The sequence below is a fragment of the Anolis carolinensis genome, unplaced genomic scaffold (genome assembly GCF_035594765.1).
Source record: "Anolis carolinensis isolate JA03-04 unplaced genomic scaffold, rAnoCar3.1.pri scaffold_10, whole genome shotgun sequence".
In the NCBI taxonomy this organism is placed as follows: Eukaryota; Metazoa; Chordata; class Lepidosauria; order Squamata; family Dactyloidae; genus Anolis; species Anolis carolinensis.
In genome coordinates this window covers 28011753-28032617 of record NW_026943821.1, presented here as the reverse complement: position 1 = coordinate 28032617, position 20865 = coordinate 28011753, and the positions used below count along the sequence as shown (strand labels likewise).

At 43.3% G+C, this 20865-nt stretch overlaps 1 protein-coding gene across 4 annotated transcripts in view; it reads right to left on the bottom strand.

The window, feature by feature from the left end:
• Nucleotides 1-58: 58 nt before the first annotated feature.
• Nucleotides 59-20865, bottom strand: part of ptpru (protein tyrosine phosphatase receptor type U) — a 46563-nt gene continuing 25756 nt past the window's right edge. Inside the window, exons 11-31 of one of the 4 annotated variants that reach the window (XM_062962320.1) lie at nucleotides 20139-20241; nucleotides 19172-19445; nucleotides 17891-17927; nucleotides 16125-16266; nucleotides 13217-13374; nucleotides 12113-12294; nucleotides 11886-11958; nucleotides 11139-11215; nucleotides 10141-10158; nucleotides 9509-9545; nucleotides 8874-8971; nucleotides 8646-8762; nucleotides 7888-8042; nucleotides 6348-6483; nucleotides 6102-6251; nucleotides 5274-5450; nucleotides 4971-5111; nucleotides 4761-4886; nucleotides 3950-4110; nucleotides 3533-3668; nucleotides 59-3201 (exon numbers count right to left, since the gene is read on the bottom strand). In XM_062962320.1, the coding sequence (XP_062818390.1) occupies nucleotides 3139-3201; nucleotides 3533-3668; nucleotides 3950-4110; nucleotides 4761-4886; nucleotides 4971-5111; nucleotides 5274-5450; nucleotides 6102-6251; nucleotides 6348-6483; nucleotides 7888-8042; nucleotides 8646-8762; nucleotides 8874-8971; nucleotides 9509-9545; nucleotides 10141-10158; nucleotides 11139-11215; nucleotides 11886-11958; nucleotides 12113-12294; nucleotides 13217-13374; nucleotides 16125-16266; nucleotides 17891-17927; nucleotides 19172-19445; nucleotides 20139-20241 (2561 nt within the window). In that variant the 3' untranslated portion in view covers nucleotides 59-3138. The remainder of the gene's footprint in view (nucleotides 3202-3532; nucleotides 3669-3949; nucleotides 4111-4760; nucleotides 4887-4970; nucleotides 5112-5273; nucleotides 5451-6101; nucleotides 6252-6347; nucleotides 6484-7887; nucleotides 8043-8645; nucleotides 8763-8873; nucleotides 8972-9508; nucleotides 9546-10140; nucleotides 10159-11138; nucleotides 11216-11885; nucleotides 11959-12112; nucleotides 12295-13216; nucleotides 13375-16124; nucleotides 16267-17890; nucleotides 17928-19171; nucleotides 19446-20138; nucleotides 20242-20865) is intronic. The other 3 variants (XM_062962321.1, XM_062962323.1, XM_062962324.1) reach the window with 3 other exon arrangements.

Below are 20865 nucleotides of genomic sequence, written 5' to 3'. Positions count from 1 at the left end.
ATATACATATATCAGATTTTATTGTAGCCTAAACATTACTTCCAAAGAAAAATCTCACTATCTTGCAGATAGCACTTTATTTGTCAACAGACACTAAAAACAACCTACATATGACATTCGTTGTGAGAACCGAGCAATGTAGACAGTACTAGTTTTATAAAAGTCCCGCATGCAAAATTCCCGTTCAGGTAAAAAAGAAAAAGAAACACAACCTGTTTGTTGTTTCATCACTCATAGATCTCTGTCCTTTATTCTAATGCCTATCTATAATAAAATATTCCACCTCCTTGAGCTCATCCGCCCTAAATATAAACAGTCTTTTATTGCTACCCTCATTCTTTGATAGTTCCAGCCAACATGTTTTGGTCAAATGATCTCCTCTACGTTTCTATATACTTTATACACAATGGTTGTATGTCCATGTTGATGACATAACTTCTAAGGCAGTGGTTCCCAACCTTTTTTTGATCAGGGACCACTCTCCAACTTAAGTACCCAAAGGGTTACGAATCAGTTTTTGGTCACATCAGCTCCAGTTTCTGATACAGAACATATGCCATCCAGTAGTTGCCATCTGCTCGCCCACAAAAAACCGTATTTAATCATCTAGAGTTGATGTGGTATTTGTAATCTTTTGCGGGTAGCCAGGCTCCCGACATCCCCGGCACTATAAGAGGGTTTCACAAGACCAGTCACTCTCGTTGCCACGTGGTTTCGAGGCAACAGTGTAGTAATGGTGATGCCATGGACCATGTTTTTGTTATTGCGGACCACTGATGCTCCACGGACCACAGATTGGGAACCACTGTTCTAAGGAGTCATGGCATTACATTCCCACATAATCAGAACATCCCCCCCCCCTAAAAAAAACCCAGTTATCAATACTTGTTATAGTTTGGGCTTATCTGGGTATTTGGCATGAAAAGCCCCAATTAACATAGGCACCTTAATATCATTGGTATTGACCCATTGACACTGAAAGGAAAAATGTTTCCATTTTACAAGACTTTTGATGAATTCTTAAGTCCAAAATATCATGCGCCACAAAATGCTGGCGTCCATCTATTGTCAGTGTCGGTTTGGTGGGACTGCCACAGATTATCCTCGGGTGCTAGCATTAGTAAACTGAAATGGAAAGTTAGGTGCAACTTCTTCTAAGTCTTAGGTAAGTCCAGTCCAGCCATTACTTCATGTATCAGTCTTTGGGGACAATATATGTTGGTGCTAATTTTTTGAGCAGGCTATCTACTTTTAATATATTTTGTGGCTGGATACAATCTTTCTCCTGGGTTTAATATCCCAACCAGTAGCCCTGTTTTTTGCCTATTTTTTTAAAATAAGAGGCTTTGGCGTCTTTAATTCCCTGGTAAATCACCAGCCAAACATCTTTGATCCAAGCCATCCATTCTATCAAAGGCATGAGGCTGATGATCTTAGAAGTCTGCAAGGAATGGATATTCTGTCCATATACAATCTCAAAAGGCAAGTGACCGGTGCTTGTGCGTACAGAGTTCTTGTAGGCCATTTCTGCAAATGGTAACAACTCTAACCAGTCATCCTGCTGAAAATTAACATAGCACCACAAATATTGCTCCAAACCCTAATTAACTGGATTCCAACTTCCCGTCAGCCTGAGGATGTTGGGCTGTAACTGAGGGCTTGTTTTCCTCCCAACAATCGGTTAAAGGTTTCCCAAAATTTAGTCGCAAACACATACCCTCGATCAGACACAATATCTTATGGGCAGCCATTGTTTTTGTAACAAACATTACCTCTTTGAGTAATTCAAGGCAAATGACAGGAAAGGGGATTCCAGTTAAACACCAGGAAGAACTTTCTGGCATTGAGAGTTGTTTAGGCAGTGCAATACGATGCCTCAGAAGTGAGGCGGAGTCTTCTTCTTTGGGGAAGTTGGGTGGCCATCAGTCAGGAGTGCTTTGATTGTGTATTCCTGCTTTGCGGGGGACTGGACTGGATAGTCCTCGTGGTCTCTCTCTTCCCTTTTTTTTGGAAATAGTTTGTATTCAAAAATACAGAAAAAAGAGAAAAAATGCAGATGAGAAAATTAAAAGTACAAAAAAGCAAAGCCCGACGATGGTCCTTAAGCGGCTGAGAAGGGTAAAAGGAAGGGGCCTGAGGCTGTTAGGAATAGTGGGAGTCCAAAACACCTTGAGGGCCTAAGTTTGCCCATGCCTGCTTTAGCAGCTAAAATTTCGAAGAGAAGTATGACACTCAGGATGCTTTACTGTTTGGGAAGTCCATTAGAAAGTGGCTGGAAAAGATGGAAGGCTTCAGCCCGCACTATGAAAAAGCAGCCGCTATCTAAACAACGGAAGTTTAGAGTGGAAAATACATATAGAAAAATATAATGGTTTCTAGGAAAATCCAATCTGTAAATACACCCTTCCAGCAAGCATGCTTTAGTTCCTACCTATTAGGAGACCACCAGGATTGCATCAATGTTGGTGACAGCAATTGGTGCAAGTAAAAAAATCAAAAACTCTCTTGAGAGGTAGACAAGAAGTCTAGAAACAGGAAACATATGGATATATATATATAGAGAGAGAGAAATGTACAAGACCCATTCTGTGCTTCTAAGTGCGTATAATTTCCCAAATGAAGATGACTATGAAGTTCGTAGAGTCTCTCTCTCTCTCTTCATAAAGCTTCACTTTTCGAACACCGAAAGACCCCGTCAGTCACTTGAAAAGATCGTGGTCTTTCTGCTCATGTTCTTTGGTCCATGGACTGTGCCATTTCAGGTTGTGGTATCTCACAAGGAGCTTGGCGCTCTTCCCGCACACCGGCACCCATACAATAACATACAAATCATAGAATCATAGAATCGTAGAGTTGGCCAAACTCCTGGCCAGGAGATACACACCAAGATACATTTGGGATGAGCTTGTGTAGGTTCTGGAGAGCAAAGGAAGCCAAGGAAAAAACGAAGGGAAGAGATGGTTGACACGCCCAATGCCTTGCTTATGGATTTCTCGTTCTTTCCCTTTTCTTCTTTCTTTTGTTTCCCCCCTTTCTCTTGCTCATATGAGAACATCTGGGGGGGGGGGGGGGTTACAGCATATTGACCCCAAACTCTGCAACAAATGCACGGCCTTCTTCCGTGTTCTCGGTGAATTGCTATCTTGTCTCCAAGGAGTCCAGATATTCCAAGGCGATCTCATAGCAGAAGTGGTACTGTTCCTAAAAAAGGAGGAGGAGAAAGGAAAGACAGGTAAACGGTTGATTTCGTGTTCCTCCAAATTAGTAGAACGTAAATAAAGAAATTAACAGCAAATAAAGAAGTAAATAATAAATAATAAATGAAATCAAGGGTCTTATTTTTTGTATTATTTAAAACTAGCTTGGGTAGCCAGCGATGCCTGGGTTATTGGAAAAGAAGTGAACATAGTTGATGTACTCACAAACTTCATGTATTTAGCATACAGGTACATTGCTTATGGGTTTCGTGTTAACTGAATTATACTTGTTCGGGGCATTTTCAAGATCAGACCAGAGAAACACAGCCACTTACAAAAGTCTCCACCATGTTTGGCTTGTAGTTTCTCAGGATCTTTGCAGAAAAGAAAACGTCCACCAGTTTGTGGCACTTGATCATTTCGAGGATCATGGTGCAGGCGCAGAAAGTGCCGCTCCGGCCGCCCCCGTTTCTGCAGGGAAGACAAAATGCGTGGGGATTATCAACACACAGAAACGTCCCGTCTCTCATAAGCCTTCCCTCCTGATATGAACCAAAGACAGGACATGATGGAATCTAGAGAAATGTTACAAAATCAAAACTGAAAGATTTTCACATCCTCATTTTTTACACATACTTAAATCTCAAAGTCTTTGGATTGAATTCTCATGATAAACGATATTGTTGGTTGAAGGAAAGGAGAATAGCACCTCTTTGCCTGAAAAGGCCAGGTATTGGGCAGGCGACACTTACAAGCAATGCACGATTGTCCTTCCGCCGCCGGCACTCTTCTCCTGCCATTTCTCCACTTGGGCCAATAAATGCAGGAAGGATTCCTTGGAGTCAGGAGTGTCTCGGTAGGCAGACCACCGCAGGTACTGAAAGTGTCGGATCATCAGATGGCCTTCCTGTAACTAAACAAATCCCATAATGATTTCTTTTCAGAAGTTTGCTTAAAGAAACAGAAACGAGAACTGTGTAGGATACAAGTAAGGCATATGTCAGGTGTCTGGTTATACAACAAAATGCAGAAGTTACTCTAGAGTCTCATCAAAGCTTTCCTATCATAATGATTTGCAAAGTCTGCATTTATTTTAGCTTTGTCATACCATGGGTATGCGTGCCAGCCAAATCTCAGATTATGTCCCTCTAAATTTAACAACTTTTCATTGTTTTTTCTTTCAACATTATCCAATCCTTTATCCAAGTGAGACAGTAAGTGGCAAAATATGTTTCATTCTCTACTACAAACCCTGATAATTGTCAGTTTTGCTTTTCCTTCCTTCCTACTGTTTTTAGTTATTATCCTTGCTTTTGTTTGTTTATTTTGAATACTGCCACTTCTCTACCAGCATATTCTTGTAACTATCAATAATGGTTCTATACTGTTCCAAGATTATCATCAGATCAGATTATGGATATAAAGAATCTCCAGTTCAATTTATCAAAGGCTTTTTCAGTATCTAGGAAGATAAACACTGCTTCCTTTTCTCTATCTCCCCCCCAACCTATTTTTTTACTGCACAATATATGAGGAATGGAGAAGGGTACAAGAGTTTCTCACCCGTGTTACGTTTTGTACTCGGAAAAGACGAGTTATAACATCTTCATCAACTGCTCTAGAAACGTACTCCACTTCCATTGGTCCGTACTGTTCCAGCCCTGACTCGGGCCAATACTGCACACAAGGCTGCAAGGAGAGAAACAAAGCATTATGGGAACTAGAATACAGTTAACTGATTCCACTACAAGAGTTGGGCTCCTTGTCACTCACCCAGGCAGAATTGGACTGGTTGAGCTGGTTGAGCATCACGATGGAGGTGCAGCCATAGTCGTACACCAGCCTCCAGAAGTCTGTGGTTGTGCTCTGAAGTGGGTGCAAGGTCACGATGAAGGCAGCACTCTTTGTGTAGCTCTGAAGGAAAACAAAAAGAGCAGCACATTAGAGGCATTATTTATTCATTTATTTATATTCTGCGTTTCTCCCATGGATGGGATTTAAAGCAACGCTGAGGTCCAAACCACCTGGAGGGAGGGCCGAAGTTTCACCCATGCCAGCCTTAAAGAATACACTTACATCAATTAAGGCTGCATTGATGTAATTGTTGCTCTCCCCGTCCATAGAGATCAAGAAGGGGAGGCACCGGTCGGGAGGCAACACATCCATGCTGCGATTCTTTTCCCGGTTGCGTGGCAAAAGGGCGATGCTGTACTCCTCCAAATCCAGGTGGGGTGTCACAGAATTCAGAGTCTGCTGGACACAAAGAAACCAGGTTAGAATAGGCAGCATTTCATAATCCCATGGAGAGGAGAGATTCATATAAATTGGTCACGTTAGTCTATTTTTCACTCCCTCCGTTCTCAAACCTAATCTGGCTTCTCAGGAAAACTCCCCATTGGCTGAAAGTCGATTCCCAAGGGAACTGGTTTCACTATCCCCGATTATTTGGGAATGATCACAGGAATGCAAAACATCATATCTCCTAGCACTAACAGACTCGGCGCTTTGAAATCCAGCCAGTCCCTTGTCCTCCGACAGGTCAGAAAAATTAGAGAAATCCTCAGTCTGAGCTACAACAGACAACAGAGGTGGCAGATTACGTTTTGCACACAAGGTATTCCAGGTTTTTAATTCTTGGTTTATATGTACTCTCTGTATGCCTCTGAGCATAAAAGATGAAGAGTAACCCACTCTTTGGGTTTAATCCATCAATCAGTTAAAAATCTACCTGCAATAATATCACTGTTTACACCTGGAGGGTCAAAGTTTGCCTGGTTTAAACCATATGCCAATTACCATATTAGGCCTTTTCCATTTTTATTTTGGCTCAACGGGCTCATCTTAAACGTATGCTTTGAGATTATTTCCTAGGTTTAGAAGAACTCCCATCTTTCGTTCCCTCACCTGGAACTCTTCCCGCAGCTGTGACGAGTTGCTCTGTGGATCGATCCTCACCATTTCTTTGAATGTGGATCTGAATTCACCAATTGGGATGCTGGTTTCTCCACACAGGCAAGCCTCCAAGATGGCGTCATGGATGAAGACATATTGCTCCTTTACCAGAAGTGGAGGAAAAAACATATCAACGCATGATGTATTTACAATATTTAGTTTCCCAAAAAAGTCACCATAATCCATAATACACGTTACCTCAGTCTGAATCATGTTGATTCTCCTTGAGCACAGCGTCTTCACACAATTGTAAATGTCCACAACGCCCTCACACTCGGCCATGTCCAGCATCACATCCAGAACAATATAGCAGCCTGTCCTCCCGGTCCCGGCACTACGGACACGTAGAGGTAAAAGGGAAAGAAGGGCAAGTAACCCTTGAGTTTTATTCATTGTGAAAGTAAATAAAAAGGCTTTACTTCAGCCAAAATAAAGATACAATGCAAGAAGCGAAACAGAAAGTTCAATCCCAATGGAAAGGTCTTCAAGCAAAGGTGAAACAGAAGTCTTCATATCAGACAGAAACTAGAGTCTTTGATAAACAGGCTTACAGGTTGCAAAAGCAAACGTCAATAGACAAGAGCCTTCAGCAAGATCCGACACTGGAACGGAAACACCTTGTTTGGAACAGTTGCTGCCAGCACCGGGCCCCAGACTTTGCTGCCAATTTATAGCCCTGAGCTCCCAGCAAAGCTGTCTCTAGGGCACGGTCTGATTGCTCAGCATTTTCACTTAGCTGATCTTCTGACTTCTTCCTCCCTTTGACATTCCTGAAATGTAGGTATCTGTGATATGTCTGCCATCTCTCCTCCTCCTTCTTCTTCTTCCTCACCACTTAGCCCCAAATCCCCAAGTGCTGCTTCTTCATCTACCTGTCCTCCTGAACATGGATCTAGCTCAGGCATGGGCAAACTTGAGCTCTCCCTCCAGGTGTTGTGGACTTCAACTCCCACCATTCCTAACAGCCTCAGGCTCCTTCTTTCTCCTCTCAGATACTGAACAAGGGTTGGACTAGATGGCCCATGTGTTTTCTTCCAACTTTATCTTTCTATGATACTATGATTAAGAAATTTCTACCATTGGCTGAGGATTTTGATCCTATTTACTAGACATGTCCAAAAAATTGTTTTGAATCGTATATCGGAATTATTTCGGATTGTTCTCACTTTTTGATACGCATTCCGAGACATTGTCTCACAACGCAACCAGCAATGTAATTCGAACCATTGTTGGCCCATTCTCTAATTGTCTCTTAATGGTTCGTTAATTCCCCCCCCCCTAATTTTTTTAAATATATTTTTAAAAATATTTTTAAAAAATTGTTTCTGCAACCTACCTTGAATGGGAGCTTAGCGCAGCCTAACATGGCTGCCGCTCCCCGGCCAATGAGAAGCTTCCATGATGGACGCAAAGGTGGGGGCTAACATCCTCTGCGTTCACATGGAAGATTGCCATACAAGCCTGGTGTGTAGCGACTGCGGATGCGCGTCCGCCATTTTAGAAACATTTAGAATCATTACGAAATTTTGGAAATATCTGAAATTTTTGGGTGAAAAAATCAGAAATACTTTCTATGTTGAAGTGCCAGTGCCCCCTACTTTAGAAACGAGAATTGAAACATTTTTTTCATCGATCGGACATGCCTATTTACGGATATTTTTGTCATAGCTTTAATGAAAAAGTGATGCTTATTAACTACCATTACAACAAATAGTGGGATCGTATGCTCGATGGTTACCTGCAGTGAATAACAATGGGTCCTGCATCCGGAGGTGTAGAAGCCTTCACCCTGCGAATGAATGCCAGGAGCCCCGTCGCATGGTGAGGCACCCCGTGTTCAGGCCAGGACGTGAAGTGGAACTGCTGGACCTCGTGCCTTGCCGAGTAGCCCCTCTGAAAAAATATGGGGAGTGGGTGGGAAAGACGTTGCGTAGCCAGCACCCATTTCTGCAGGGTGGCAGACACCAGCGTTTTCTCTTTGCTACGAGACATTCTTGCCATCTAGAACTCTTTGGATTGTTGTATCGGTAATCCGTTGTCATCATGCCATGTGCTGTCTTGCTATGGTCATCTTGCTATGGTTGTGAGTATATCTCCATATATACTGATAACAGACAGGCCTGTCCATAGCTGTACATAGAGCGATGACTAAAGAATAAAACCTCCAAAGGAGTTTGGATGAAAGCCACAGCTCAAGTGTGCTTGTTAAGACAGTGAGCTACAAAACAAGGTCAGAGGCTGTACTATAAATCTCTGCCGACTGTGATAAAGACTCTGCAGTGTTTTGGATCAGAATTAACTGCTTGCCTTGAGACATTCAGTCCCATGGGCAGCTTAAGGAGAACGTGAGAGGGTTGATTCACGTACCTACCTAGCAGGGGTGTTCTGTGTGTTAATTTTTATAATATAATATTTTATAAACAAGACTTATACGTATAACACGGATGACAATATAGTCACAGCAATGGTCCCTAATTGGAAGCGTGGAGTGCTTACCCGCTCCAGAGTGAACGTCCTCACCACATATTCCGCCAGTGTTTCTGACTTCACCTGGACAATTTTAATGTCTCCGTACATCTCTGAGTCATCCGGCCAGTATTTGGAGCACTTTACCTGCATAACATAACAAGAAAACATATCATGATCTGTGTGCGTTGTGGTCAAGAGACAAGAAGAAGCGTCTGAAGCCACTTATTAAAGAAGAGAGCAGAACAAATCTCTTACCCTTCCCACTTCCACCAGCTTTGTTATCATTACGATGCTACAACAGTGCTCTTGCCATACCATCCTCCAAAAATCGTAAACCATCTCCTGTTTGGGGCCTGAAGAAAGAAATGGGAGAGAGAAGGTCAAGGGCATGTGATGGGCAAGGGCAGGAGGGGGCTTGAGCACAGCTGGCTAATCACCAGCAGCAACAGATCTCTACCGACTAAAATGTTGGCAGTTCGAAGCCTGGGTCGGGGTGAGCACCCAACCTCTAGCCCAGCTCACTGTCCACCTAAGCAGTTCGAAAACAGCGGTGAGTAGAGAAATTAGACACTGCTTAAGCGGAGAGGTATTTTACGGCACCATAAAAGGAAATACCAGAAATGCCGGCGATCAAAGAACAAGGAGGAAATGTTTATGATCAACGGATGGAGCGACAGCGCCCCCTTGTGGCCGGAAACGAGCACAACCTCCAAGATGCCGAAGTTGGAAAAATGCCAACACAATACCTTTATCTGTTGCCTGTTCTATATGTCTAATGGCACTGAATGTTTGCCGTGTACATGTTCTGCGATCCGCCCTGAGTCCCCTTCGGGGTGAGAAGGGCGGAATATAAATGCTGTAAATAAATAAATACGATGGCAATGATTTACCTTGTGTTGCGATGAAGTGGTTAGATCGGTGATAACCCTGTGAAATAAGAAGATGGTGTGTTATGGACCTATGAAAGAAAAACTGCTCGGTTCAACAATTAGTCCTAAATAATACAAAACAGATGAGTGCTTTGGGCACAAACTTTAAATCATATATCATTCATGAAGTTGCCTGAAACAAAAAACACAATTCTTAATAGAACATGGATTTTTCTCACTGCAGTCTTTCCCAACATGGACAACTTTGGAAGTCAGTTTTAATTTCATCCCAAGTCTTCCCATGATAACCATATTTCAACCATTCTAAGATGCGCTTAGACTCGTCTTAACATCATTGGCATCCTAGAATCTCTTACTGATGAGCTATCAGCAGGTGGCTACATATATAAGGAGGATGAAAGAATCCATCTTCCTCTCTCCTGTGTGACTCAGTCCGAGCATCTGCCTGTGTCGTATGTGATTATCTGATCACTTAAGCGGCTGAGGGGGAAAGGAAGGGGCCTGAGGCTACTGGGAATGGTGGGAGTTGGAGTCCAAAACACCTGGACAGAAGACGCAAGTTGGCCCGTGCCTGACTTAGAGTCATAAATGGAGCAAAGCCGGAAGAAACGAGGGATGCGACGGATACTTACTTCTCGGTTTATCCGAATCTTAGAAGTCCAAGTGGACATAAGTTGAAGAGAAGGAAAGATCAGAGACAGACAGATTATTGAAACATAATCCAAGAAAGACTAGACCATATATAGTAGAGAGAGGAAATTAGAGAGGAACAAGCAAACACAGATAAGCAGAAACAAAGCAGCAAAGGACACTGAAGCAAGCCTTTAATATCTCCTTGGGCAGAAATTACAAGTATTTGGAGAACTCCAGCCCTGGACTGAGAATCATGTTCTGATCTGCATACTAAGGAGAGTAGCTCACTTTGTGGCATCATTTGCAGAGATCAACGCATTCAGGTATCTCTCTATGTGAGAGGCAAGTGCTTTGCCTTGTTTCTTTATTGCTTCATGGCTTTGGCCTGGGCAGCCTTCTGGACTAGTCAAATCGGTTTCCAATATTTTCCAATAATTTTAGTTCATTGCCCTGGTCTCAGAATAACATGACAAAATATGGAAACCAATGTAGTATGTAGGACCGATTGCCGGGACGTTGCATACAGTTTTGCAAAATTTAGGCTATTCCAATCCTGAGCTACTTTTTCATTGTTATATTATTATTATTATTATTATTATTATTATTATCAACAACAACAACAACAACAACAACTACTTTATTTTTGTCCCGCAGGGACTCGGGACGGCTTACATGGGGCCAAGCCCAACGACACAATTAAAATAGAGTAAACAAAAACATAATGTTATGCTCTGTGACTGGACTAGGAACACGGAAAATGCAGGGAAATGTTAGCCTATGGAGCCGAGGAGAATTGCAAAGAGAAAATAAAGCGTGTGACATTTGGAAGAGCAAGGGACAGAAATTGGGAGATGTTGCAAGAGAGATGCAAAGACACAAAGAGTGCATCACAAACCAAGAAGGCACAGAAGAGACAAAAGCAAACCGAAAATGAAAGGGTTGGACCTCATGACGTGAGGTCAAACAGGGGAATGGTTCCCGGCACAGATGCACTTACGTCGATGTAGTTGGCATTGATATAGTCCGAGTTAGGGTCGCCAAGAAGCGGATGCAACTTCACTCGGTGCCGGTCGTCTGGGGAGAAAAATGCGACACAACCGTGAGTTCACAGCACATGCAAATGCAGACAAACAAAGATACTGGGAGGAACACCTGCAACGAGAGAAGGAGGAGGACTTAATATTGAAATAGCTCAACAACAGTGTTTGGATATGCTTGAGAGAGAAGGAGAAATAGTTTCACATTTGTTTAGAAACAGCTTCGCAGATGATATTGCAGTGACCGTAGATGACTCCGACCTCGAAAGTGTAGAATATGTCTACATGGAAAGGCTGTTAACATCAAAGAATGAACTGAAACTGAACAGAGTCAGGAAAGCAGGATGGGCTGCTTACAATTCGGACTCAATGGAAGTCCATCTCTACGAGGGCAATTGTCCTACCTGCCCTATGCTATGGCACATGCGGAGACGTGGACAATGACGAAGCCTCTCTCGGAACAACTACAGGTCGCGCATGCCTCCCTCAAAAGACGGTTCATTGGGATGTCTCTCTGAACGCAGAAAGGATGTTCAAAAAATATTGAAAGTGGAAGACCCTCTACACCACGTTGACCAACTCAAAAACTGCTTTGCAAATGCACGTATTTTATGGGCAATGAGAGTTTCCAAGACATTCTGAAACCCAAAGAACAAAAGAAAGGGATATATATTTATTTTTAATGAAAACTTCTGAAAGAAACTTACAGGTTGGAACGTGATCCTGTCTCCCCTTGGCCTTGTCTTTCTTCTTTGAAGCATCCCAACAGTCAAAGAAACTCTGGGGAGAAGAAAAGACATCTTTTATGTGTATGAGGAATATCTGGAGAATCTGCACATTTCATGGCTCTTTGCCATGGCCTTTGACGAGCACAGTCTGAGACGAACAGGGAGCCAGTGGGCCTCCCGCACCACTACCAGGCTGATGTTCTCACCTCATATTCCTGCTTGAAACCATAGCCTTCCGCGGTCTTCATCTGGTTGATGTGCTGGAGGAGGTCGGCCACTCGGACGGCCGGGTGGAGCTGCCCGGTGTGGTAGGGAGAGCCTTTGCGCCTCCGAGGAGAACCTCCTAACAAGCTGCTTGACTCACTGACGACACTGTTATGCTGCTCACCTGGGAATGGCAGAATTACATGTGATAGAAAGAAAGAAGGTGTTGCACTATTAGAAACTTGGTAACGTGAGCAGAAGAGTTGTCTTCTCTGAATTGCTGAGAATCAAACACCTAATTTAAACCCACCAAGGAACTCATGGCATCATCCTTGCTGCACCTGGACCTGAAATCCCTCTCTCTAATTCTCAGGGAATGTCTTAATTGCCTGCTTTTCACACCTTGAGTCCTGAGATCTAATCTACACTCCCTTGAGACCTCTGCGCCCACCCAAGGTCTATTATCCAGGGAAAGTCCAGTTTCACTTTCCCCGGTATGCACAATGTCTGCAGGTTCAGGGTCAGGCCGACCAGGCTCAGACTGGCATGATGGACACCTGGGCTGGGAATCCAGAAAAATAAAGCACTGCATATGTTAGAGAAAACAACTTGGATGGGAGCGAAATGCTCCAAAACGCTTTCACTAGATTCAGCTCCTGAATGGTCGTGACCACCAACCTTGAGCTTCCAGTGAACAGATTTGGAGGAGAAGTCAGTCAAACCAGGCTCACCAGCATAAGTTTTTATGACTGTTTTTACTGCTGATTGATGTTTTTATTGTTGATTGATCTGTATTATTGTTTTGCTTTTATATTGTGTCCGGGCTTGGCCCCATGTAAGCCGCCCCGAGTCCCTTCGGGGAGATGGGGCGGGGTATAAGAATAAAATTATTATTATTATAAATTATTATTATAAGTTGTGGAAGAACTTTGCTTAGACAATGGTTCTAAGTCTAAGTCAGAACCTGACCCCTAAAAGACCCCTTGCAATAGGATTCCCACTGACCTCGTTTGCATACGAATATGCAAACATTCAAACAGAATTAAATATAAACAGCATTAAAAACCATTCCCAGTTAAAAACCATTGAAACCTGTTCAAAGTTACCTCTGTGGCCGTACTTGTGTGCATCCATGAAGGACAAGCCCAGCCGTTCGTCTTCCTGCAGCGTGCTCTGATCGGTGAAGCTCCTCTCGTTCGCACTCATCATGTGCGTCTTCTCATTGTGGTAGTTGATTGTAGCTTTGGCCATGTTGACCGGTTTCCTAGTGCAAAATGACACACAACGGGAATACGTTACAGCAAGTCATTAACTTTGGGGCATCCCTGCAAGAATAAGAGAAAGAAAACAAATGAAGCTAAACTCAGAGGCATATTTAGTAAAATTTTTTCTCCTGTCATGAATTTGTATATTACAGTAAGCTGAAATGAAATAGGTAGATTGAACTCTGGATCTTTGCCTCTTAAGCTCCAGATTCTTTACAGCCACATGGCACTTCATGCTCTGCTTGCTGTGAGCTGAATGCTCAACCAAAAGTATCCAGCTTTTGCATATTTTGGATGTTCTGCCGTGTTTTGGGGAGTTTTCCCTAACAGAAAATCCTAACAAAGGGTTATGGGCCCAGTCTGTGTGTCTCCTGTGTGTACTGAGATCTCTCTCTGCTTGTGTGTCAGGAGAGATGTGTGCTTGGAGATTTTTTCCAGTCTTTCAAACTTTAGAAGAGATGGGGTTAGTTAGTGTCGCTCAGACCTAGTTATTTACCATTATGAAATGTAAATAAACCTTTCGTGATTTTAAATATTGGAGTCTGGATGTTTGCCTCCTAAGCTCCAAATTCTTTACAGCCACATGGCACTTCACGCTCTGCTTGCTGTGAGCTGAATCCTCAACCAAAAGTATCCAGCTTTTGCATATTTCAGATGCTCTGCCGTGTTTTTGGGAGTTTACATTTGGTTTTTGTCTTGATTGGTCTACAGCCTTTATCTGTTTGACTCGTACTCTGCTCTTTGTCTTACACATACATGTCCATGCCCTGTTCTCATCATCCTGGTGAAAAAACTGCTCTGATTATATCCAAAGCCCAAAGAAAAACCAGAGGTTTGTCATTCTGCACCAAATACTGTATATACTCGAGTATAAGCCTAGTTTTTCAGCCCTTTTTTAGGGCTGAAAAAGCTCCCCTCGGCTTATACTCGAGTGAGGGTCCTGGCCGGCTTATGTTCAGGTCGGCTTATATCCAATTATATAGGTAATCAGACTTAGACAGTCTTATCTTATTAAAGTCTTATTATTATCTTAAATTACAGTTTTATATATCAATATTCAAAAACATTTAACCTACTCATGCCTCAAATAATGCAATGTTATTAATATCTATTTTTATTTTTGAAACTGACCCGTAGCTGCTGCGTTTCCCACCCTCGTCTTATACTCGCGTCAATAAGTTTTCCCAGTTTTTGTGGTAAAATTAGGTGCCTCGGCTTATATTTGGTATATCTAAACCTCTGAAAATCGACGGCATTTGGCTCAGGAGCAATCTTCTTGCTGGAGTTCCTTTTTCTTCTTATCCTTTTGTGGCCTCGGAGAAGAATGTAAGAAGCTCACAAAACGTGGCCCCAAAAGGAAGGTGAGCCTTTCGAGCTTGGATTACGATCCAAGGCAGAAAAGAATAACTGACGGGCAGCAGGTCTCCGGGGTTTGTTTCTTAAGGCCAGCTTAGGAACAGTCCCCGAGTGTGTTGTGTTGACTGTGGATGTATCCGGGTGCTCTAAAGAGGATTTGGGTGGCCGGTCCCCTGCAGCTCTAAGCCGAACGTTCCCACCTTTTGTTCTGAGGTCTCTTCGTTTGTCTGAAGCAGCACTGCCTCCGAGAAACACTCAGAAAGGGAACATTTATGCGACGAGGAAAAGAACCCACTGGGAACACGGTGCAGCCGAGCGAGAACGAGTGAATGGGGATTACTCACGGGTAAGAGGAAGAGCAGTTCCTCCCGGCAAACAGGCAAACAAAGGGAAAACATTGCATAAGACCTGATGCCTCCTACAGTAGGAGCCCTATGCAGAGTTCTACACAATTCTCTACCAACTGATGCTCTCAGGCCATTATCTATAGATATAAAAGGGTAATGAAATTTCGGCCTAGGACAAAACAACAAAACTACACATCCCAGAAACACTAAACTTGGCAACACAACCCTTCATCCATGCCTCTACGTTCATACAACAAAAAGAAAAGAAAAATAAACTCCTAATTAGAGGGAGAGGAATAATTGTTTTTATCCAATTGCTGCCAGTTAGAAGGCTAAGCTCCGCCCACTTGGTCTCCTAGCAACCTACTCAGCCCAACTCAGGCCACCCAGCCTCTCAATAATAATAATAATAATGATAATAATAATAATAATTAATAATACAATCTTAAGGTTAGCAGATACCCCTAAGGATCATCCAGTTCAACTTCCTTATGCAGGAGGACACAATCCAACCACTCCTCACAGATGGCCATCCAATATCTGCACAATAATAATACACATTGAATCATAGCATCAGACAGTTAGAAGACACCCCTAAAGGCCATCCAGTCCAACCCAATTTTGCCATGCAGGACACAATCCAAGCACTCCCAACAGATGGCCACCAGCCTCTCAATACTACTACTACTACTACTACTACTAATAATAATAATAATAATAATAATAATAATAACAACATCATCATCATCATACAATCCTAAGGTTTAGAGTGACCCCTAAGGATCATCCAGATCAACTTCCTTCTACCACACAGGAGGACACAATCCAAGCACTCCTGACAGATGGCCATCCAGCCTCAACAAGTTCTCACCAACACCACCAGACAACGCCACAGCAACGCGTGGCTGGGCACAGCTAGCATAATATAATATACAACAATATATAATAATATTATTGTATTTACATACAATAAAAGAGGACGATCTTATCACCGTGAAAAGTTTAAAACGTGTTGCAAGTGCACAGGGAGAGCCATGTCTCCTTACCCCTTCTGAAGGACGACAATGACGGCGCCCAGGAGGAGGATCAGGGCCAGGAGGCCTCCGGCGCAGACGCCCAGGATGAGGCCCATCTCCTCCGACGGCTGGGACACCTCCAGCGCAGGACGCTTGCTCTCTTTGCAGGCGGCTGGAGGAGACAGAGGCAGAAGGGACCCGTCAGCCCAGGCAGAGCTCCGACCGATACCGTGGCCGACCTCCTCCGAAGGGTGGGCTTGAAGGCCTTGCTTTGTTTATTTATGGGCGGATCACCATGCACATAGACATGGAAAACATTCAAGGCCATTATTAGACATACAACATATATAGACAGACACAGAGGCAATTTAAGATTTTCCAGCTTCCAGCTTCATGACGGTATGCTTGATTCTGGCCACAAGAGGAGCTGTTGCTTCACCGTCCACTTGTGACACCAAGTCCTTGATGGACTACTTCCTCATTCCTTTCCACACGCTGCTGGCAGTTTTTAAGGTAAAGGTAAAAGTTTCCCCTGACGTTAAGTCCAGTCATAACCGACTCTGGGGGTTGGTGCTCATCTCCATTTCTAAGCCGAAGAGCCGTAGACACCTCCAAGGTCATGTGACCACTGGCATGACTGCATGGAGCGCCGTTACCTTCCCGCTGGAGCAATACCTATTTATCTACTCACATTTGCATGTTTTCAAACTGCTTGGTTGGCAGGAGCTGAGGCTAACAGTGGGCACTCATTCCGCTCCCGGGATTTGAACCTGCGATCTTTTGGTCCAAAAGTTCAGCAGCTCAGCGCTTTAACACACTGTGCCACCAGGGGCCCCTTGGCAGTTTTTATGGTGTAGTAAATTAGTTAAATTAGCCTCCCCGCATAAAGTGGTACCTAAATTTTCTACTTGACAGATGCAACTGTCTATTGAGCTGCTTAGGTCAACAGTGAGCTAGGCTATTAACGGTCAGGAACTCAATCTGACCTGGCCTTCGATCTCATGGCCTCTCGATTAGTACTGATTTATTGCAGCTGTCTACTAACCAGCTGTGCCCCAGTTCAGCCTTGTTTAATTCTCCTTGCCATGTGATACAGTTCTCCCTTGAATTGCAATTACAACAGGGAAATCTGGGTCACTTTATCCATCTCATAAGCATTCACGTGATACCTTTTGTTTGACATCTTTTGGTATTCTTTTTTCCATAAATGATGGTTGCTTACCTGTAACCATGTTTCTTCGCATGGTGATTAGTGAAATGAGCACACGTGGTAGTTGCTGCACAGGTGCATCAACGACCACACGTGCGCATTTCATCAGACACCACGAAGGAGAAACAGCAAAATAATGATGGAAGAAGATGGATGCCACTTTTGGACTGCTGTTGGTTCTGATATCAATTCGTATGACATGCAATGAGCAAAATGCAAGAGGAGAGAAAGTGGGCACAACTCCCCTTTCACCGCTAGAGGTCAGAACGCCATGAAATTTCCACAACACATTCCTCCCAAGTTCGAACCGGAAAGCAAAAAGTGCAACTCAGCTCATTTCTTTCCGGCATAGAAACAATTCCTTCTTCTCTCTCTTGTTTAAAAAAACCTTATGGATTCATGATTTTTATCGTTCTGAGCATTCCACCTTCATCTTTGGAGTTGTCCAGAGATGTGGCCCAATTAGTAAGAAAGCGAGGAAAAGGTAATAACAACGACAGAGCTTCTCAAAACGGGGCATTTCGGCTCCTTCCACAAATTGCAGCAAAAGCAGTGACAAGCAAGTTCAAAAAAGAAGACGGTTTACCTTTCCGGGCTATCCGGATACAATTCAGCCTTGTTTCCTAACAGAGAAGAAAACAGACTGTCAGGTTTACATGGCAAGGGGATATATTGCAAAAGCAGGAGGGGAAAACAATAGTTGTTATTATTTATTTTGCCTGAACATAACAACACAGCACACATGCACATGAGGCCCAAGTGTCTGGGGTCCGTTTCTGAATGCCGAGCTCTTCCCAAGGGCCTGGGATATTAGCGGTATTATTATTATCATTATCATTATTATTATTAAAGATATATTATTGTTATTGTTGTCGTTGTCATTTTCTATGTGCATAACAACACAGCACACATGCACATGAGGTCCAAGTGTCAGGGGTCTGTCTCTGAATATCGAGCTCTTCCCAATGGCCTGGGATATTAGAGCTATTATTATTATTATTACAGTAGAGTCTCACTAATCCAAGCTAAACGGGCCGGCAGAAGCTTGGATAAGCGAATATCTTGGATAATAAGGAGGGATTAAGGAGAAGCCTATTAAACATCAAATTAGGTTATGATTTTACAAATTAAGCACCAAAACTTCATGTTATACAACAAATTTGACAGAAAAAGTAGTTCAATATGCAGTAATGTTATGTTGTAATTACTGTATTTACGAATTTAGCACCAAAATATCACGATATATTGGAAACATTGACTACAAAAATGGCTTGGATTATCCAGAGGCTTGGATAAGCGAGGTTTGGATTAGTGAGACTCTACTGTATTATTAGAGATATATTATTGTTGTTGTTGTTGTTTTCTATGTACATAACAACACAACACACATGCACATGAGGTCCAAGTGTCTGGGGTCTGTCTCTGAATACTGAGCTCTTCTCAATGGCCTGGGATATTAGAGGTATTATTATTATTATTATTATTATTATTATTATTATTATTATTATTAGAAACACAACAAGATGAGTCCACAGCAGACACTCTGCTGGCTGTTGTACTGGATCACACGCCGGACACTCCCAAGTGTCTAGGGCTGTGTGGTGTATTATTATTAGAGATATATTATTGTTCTTGTTGTTGTTGTTGTTTTCTATGTGCATAACAACACAACACATATGCACATGAGGTCCAAGTGTCTGGGGTCCATCTCTGAACACTAAGCTCTTCCCAATGGACTGGGATATTAGAGGCATCATTATTATTATTATTATTATTATTATTATTATTATTATTATTATTATTACTACTACTACGAGAGAACGACAACTCCCAGGATCCCCCCGCGAGGCGAGGGGCGAGCACTCACTCCCTGGAGCCTGCTCACGGCCTGGAGGTGGATGAGAAAGGCCTTCTTGGGGTCCAGAGGGGGGTTCCAGTAACCACCGTAGGTTTGGTTGTCGCCGACCGTGAAGGGTTTGGCATCCGGGAGGCTGCCGGGCAGGAGCTCAGCCCCGAAGTAGTGGACGGAGCCGCGAGACGAGGCCTCGGAGAAGGTGAGCGGCACCGGGAAGCACTCAGGGACCCCCGCGTCCCGCTTGAGCTTCTTGGGTCGGTCTTCCTCCACGATCACTTGGTACGCGCTGGGAAGACGACAGCAACGGGTTGGGGGAAAGGAAGGAAGAGGAAAAAAAATATCAGAGCTATTGTGCTGCACAAGGCTTTCGTGGCCAGAATCCCTGGGTTACTGTGAGTCTTTTCAGGCTATATGGCCATGCTCCAGCAGCACTCTCTCCTGATGTTTCACCTGCACTTTGGACATCATTCCACAAGGATATATACACTCCGCTTGCCTCACTTCCAACAGAACCTCTAAAGATGCCATTAGATGTAGGTGAAACATCAGGAGAGAATGCTGCTGGAACATGGTCATGCATCGTGAAAAAAATCACAGCCACCCAGTGATTCCGGCCATGAAAGATCTGAGCCCCAAACTCATGAATTATTTCCCATCTTCTTAAAGGGTGAGCTGGTTTTTAGGGGAGCACAGAAGGTTGACACTTTAATTTACACTTCATGCTATTTTTCCAATAGATTAATTAACACACACTCCTTGTATTTGATAGCACCAGGGTGAGAACTAATGGAGAAAAGGTGTTCCAAAATGAAAATACTTTCCTCCGCAGAACAACGACACAAGGAAGGCAAATGGGTGACTTGCTATGTATGCAGTTCCAACCTCAGTTCCTCCCACTCCCACAACCACAATCCGTATTTGTAAAACAGGAAAGAGAATAAACACATCGAGTATTGATCCTAGCGGAGGTTTCTCGCACCTGATTGGGGCTCCTCTGCCTTGTGCCGGCTTCAGCAGGACGGTGATGGTGGTCTCGGACTCTTCAAGAGGGGACGGCAGGTCTCCGTAATGGAAACTGGGAGCTGGAAGCAAACCCAACGAGCAGCGGTCAAACGGGACAGATTTACAAAGCACTGAAGACCCATCCGGCTGTGAGGACCCCGAATCGGAGAGATCAGGGCTTGTCAACCTTTTTCAGATGCTTATATATTAGATTCTTATCCTATCCAGCTTGTCATTGATCCACTCCTTTGGGCTTCACGTAAATCTACCCTTTGCCAAATATACAAGGGCTATCCACAAAGTAGGTTACGTTTTGGATTTTAGAAAGGACAAAGTATAGGAGAAACCATTTACCATATGCAGCTGAAAGACACATTCCAATACTACAATCTCACGTAATTCCCACTGAAATCTAGGTACGTCTCATATAGATAAATGAGTTTGAAAAGTACTGCTCCAGTAAATTCCCTGCTTCTGTCCTCAGCTCTTCCCCCTTCTCCACGGCCAAATCGCCGCGCTGCCAGCCATGCCCCCATTGCTGGAAACGGAGAGAGGCTGCAAATTTATTGGGGCAGACCTTTTCAAACTCATTTATCTATCTGAGACGTGCCTAGATTTCAATGGGGATTACGTGAGATTGTAGTATTGGAATGTGTCTTTCAGTTGCATATGGTAAATGATTTCTCCTATACTTTGTCCTTTTT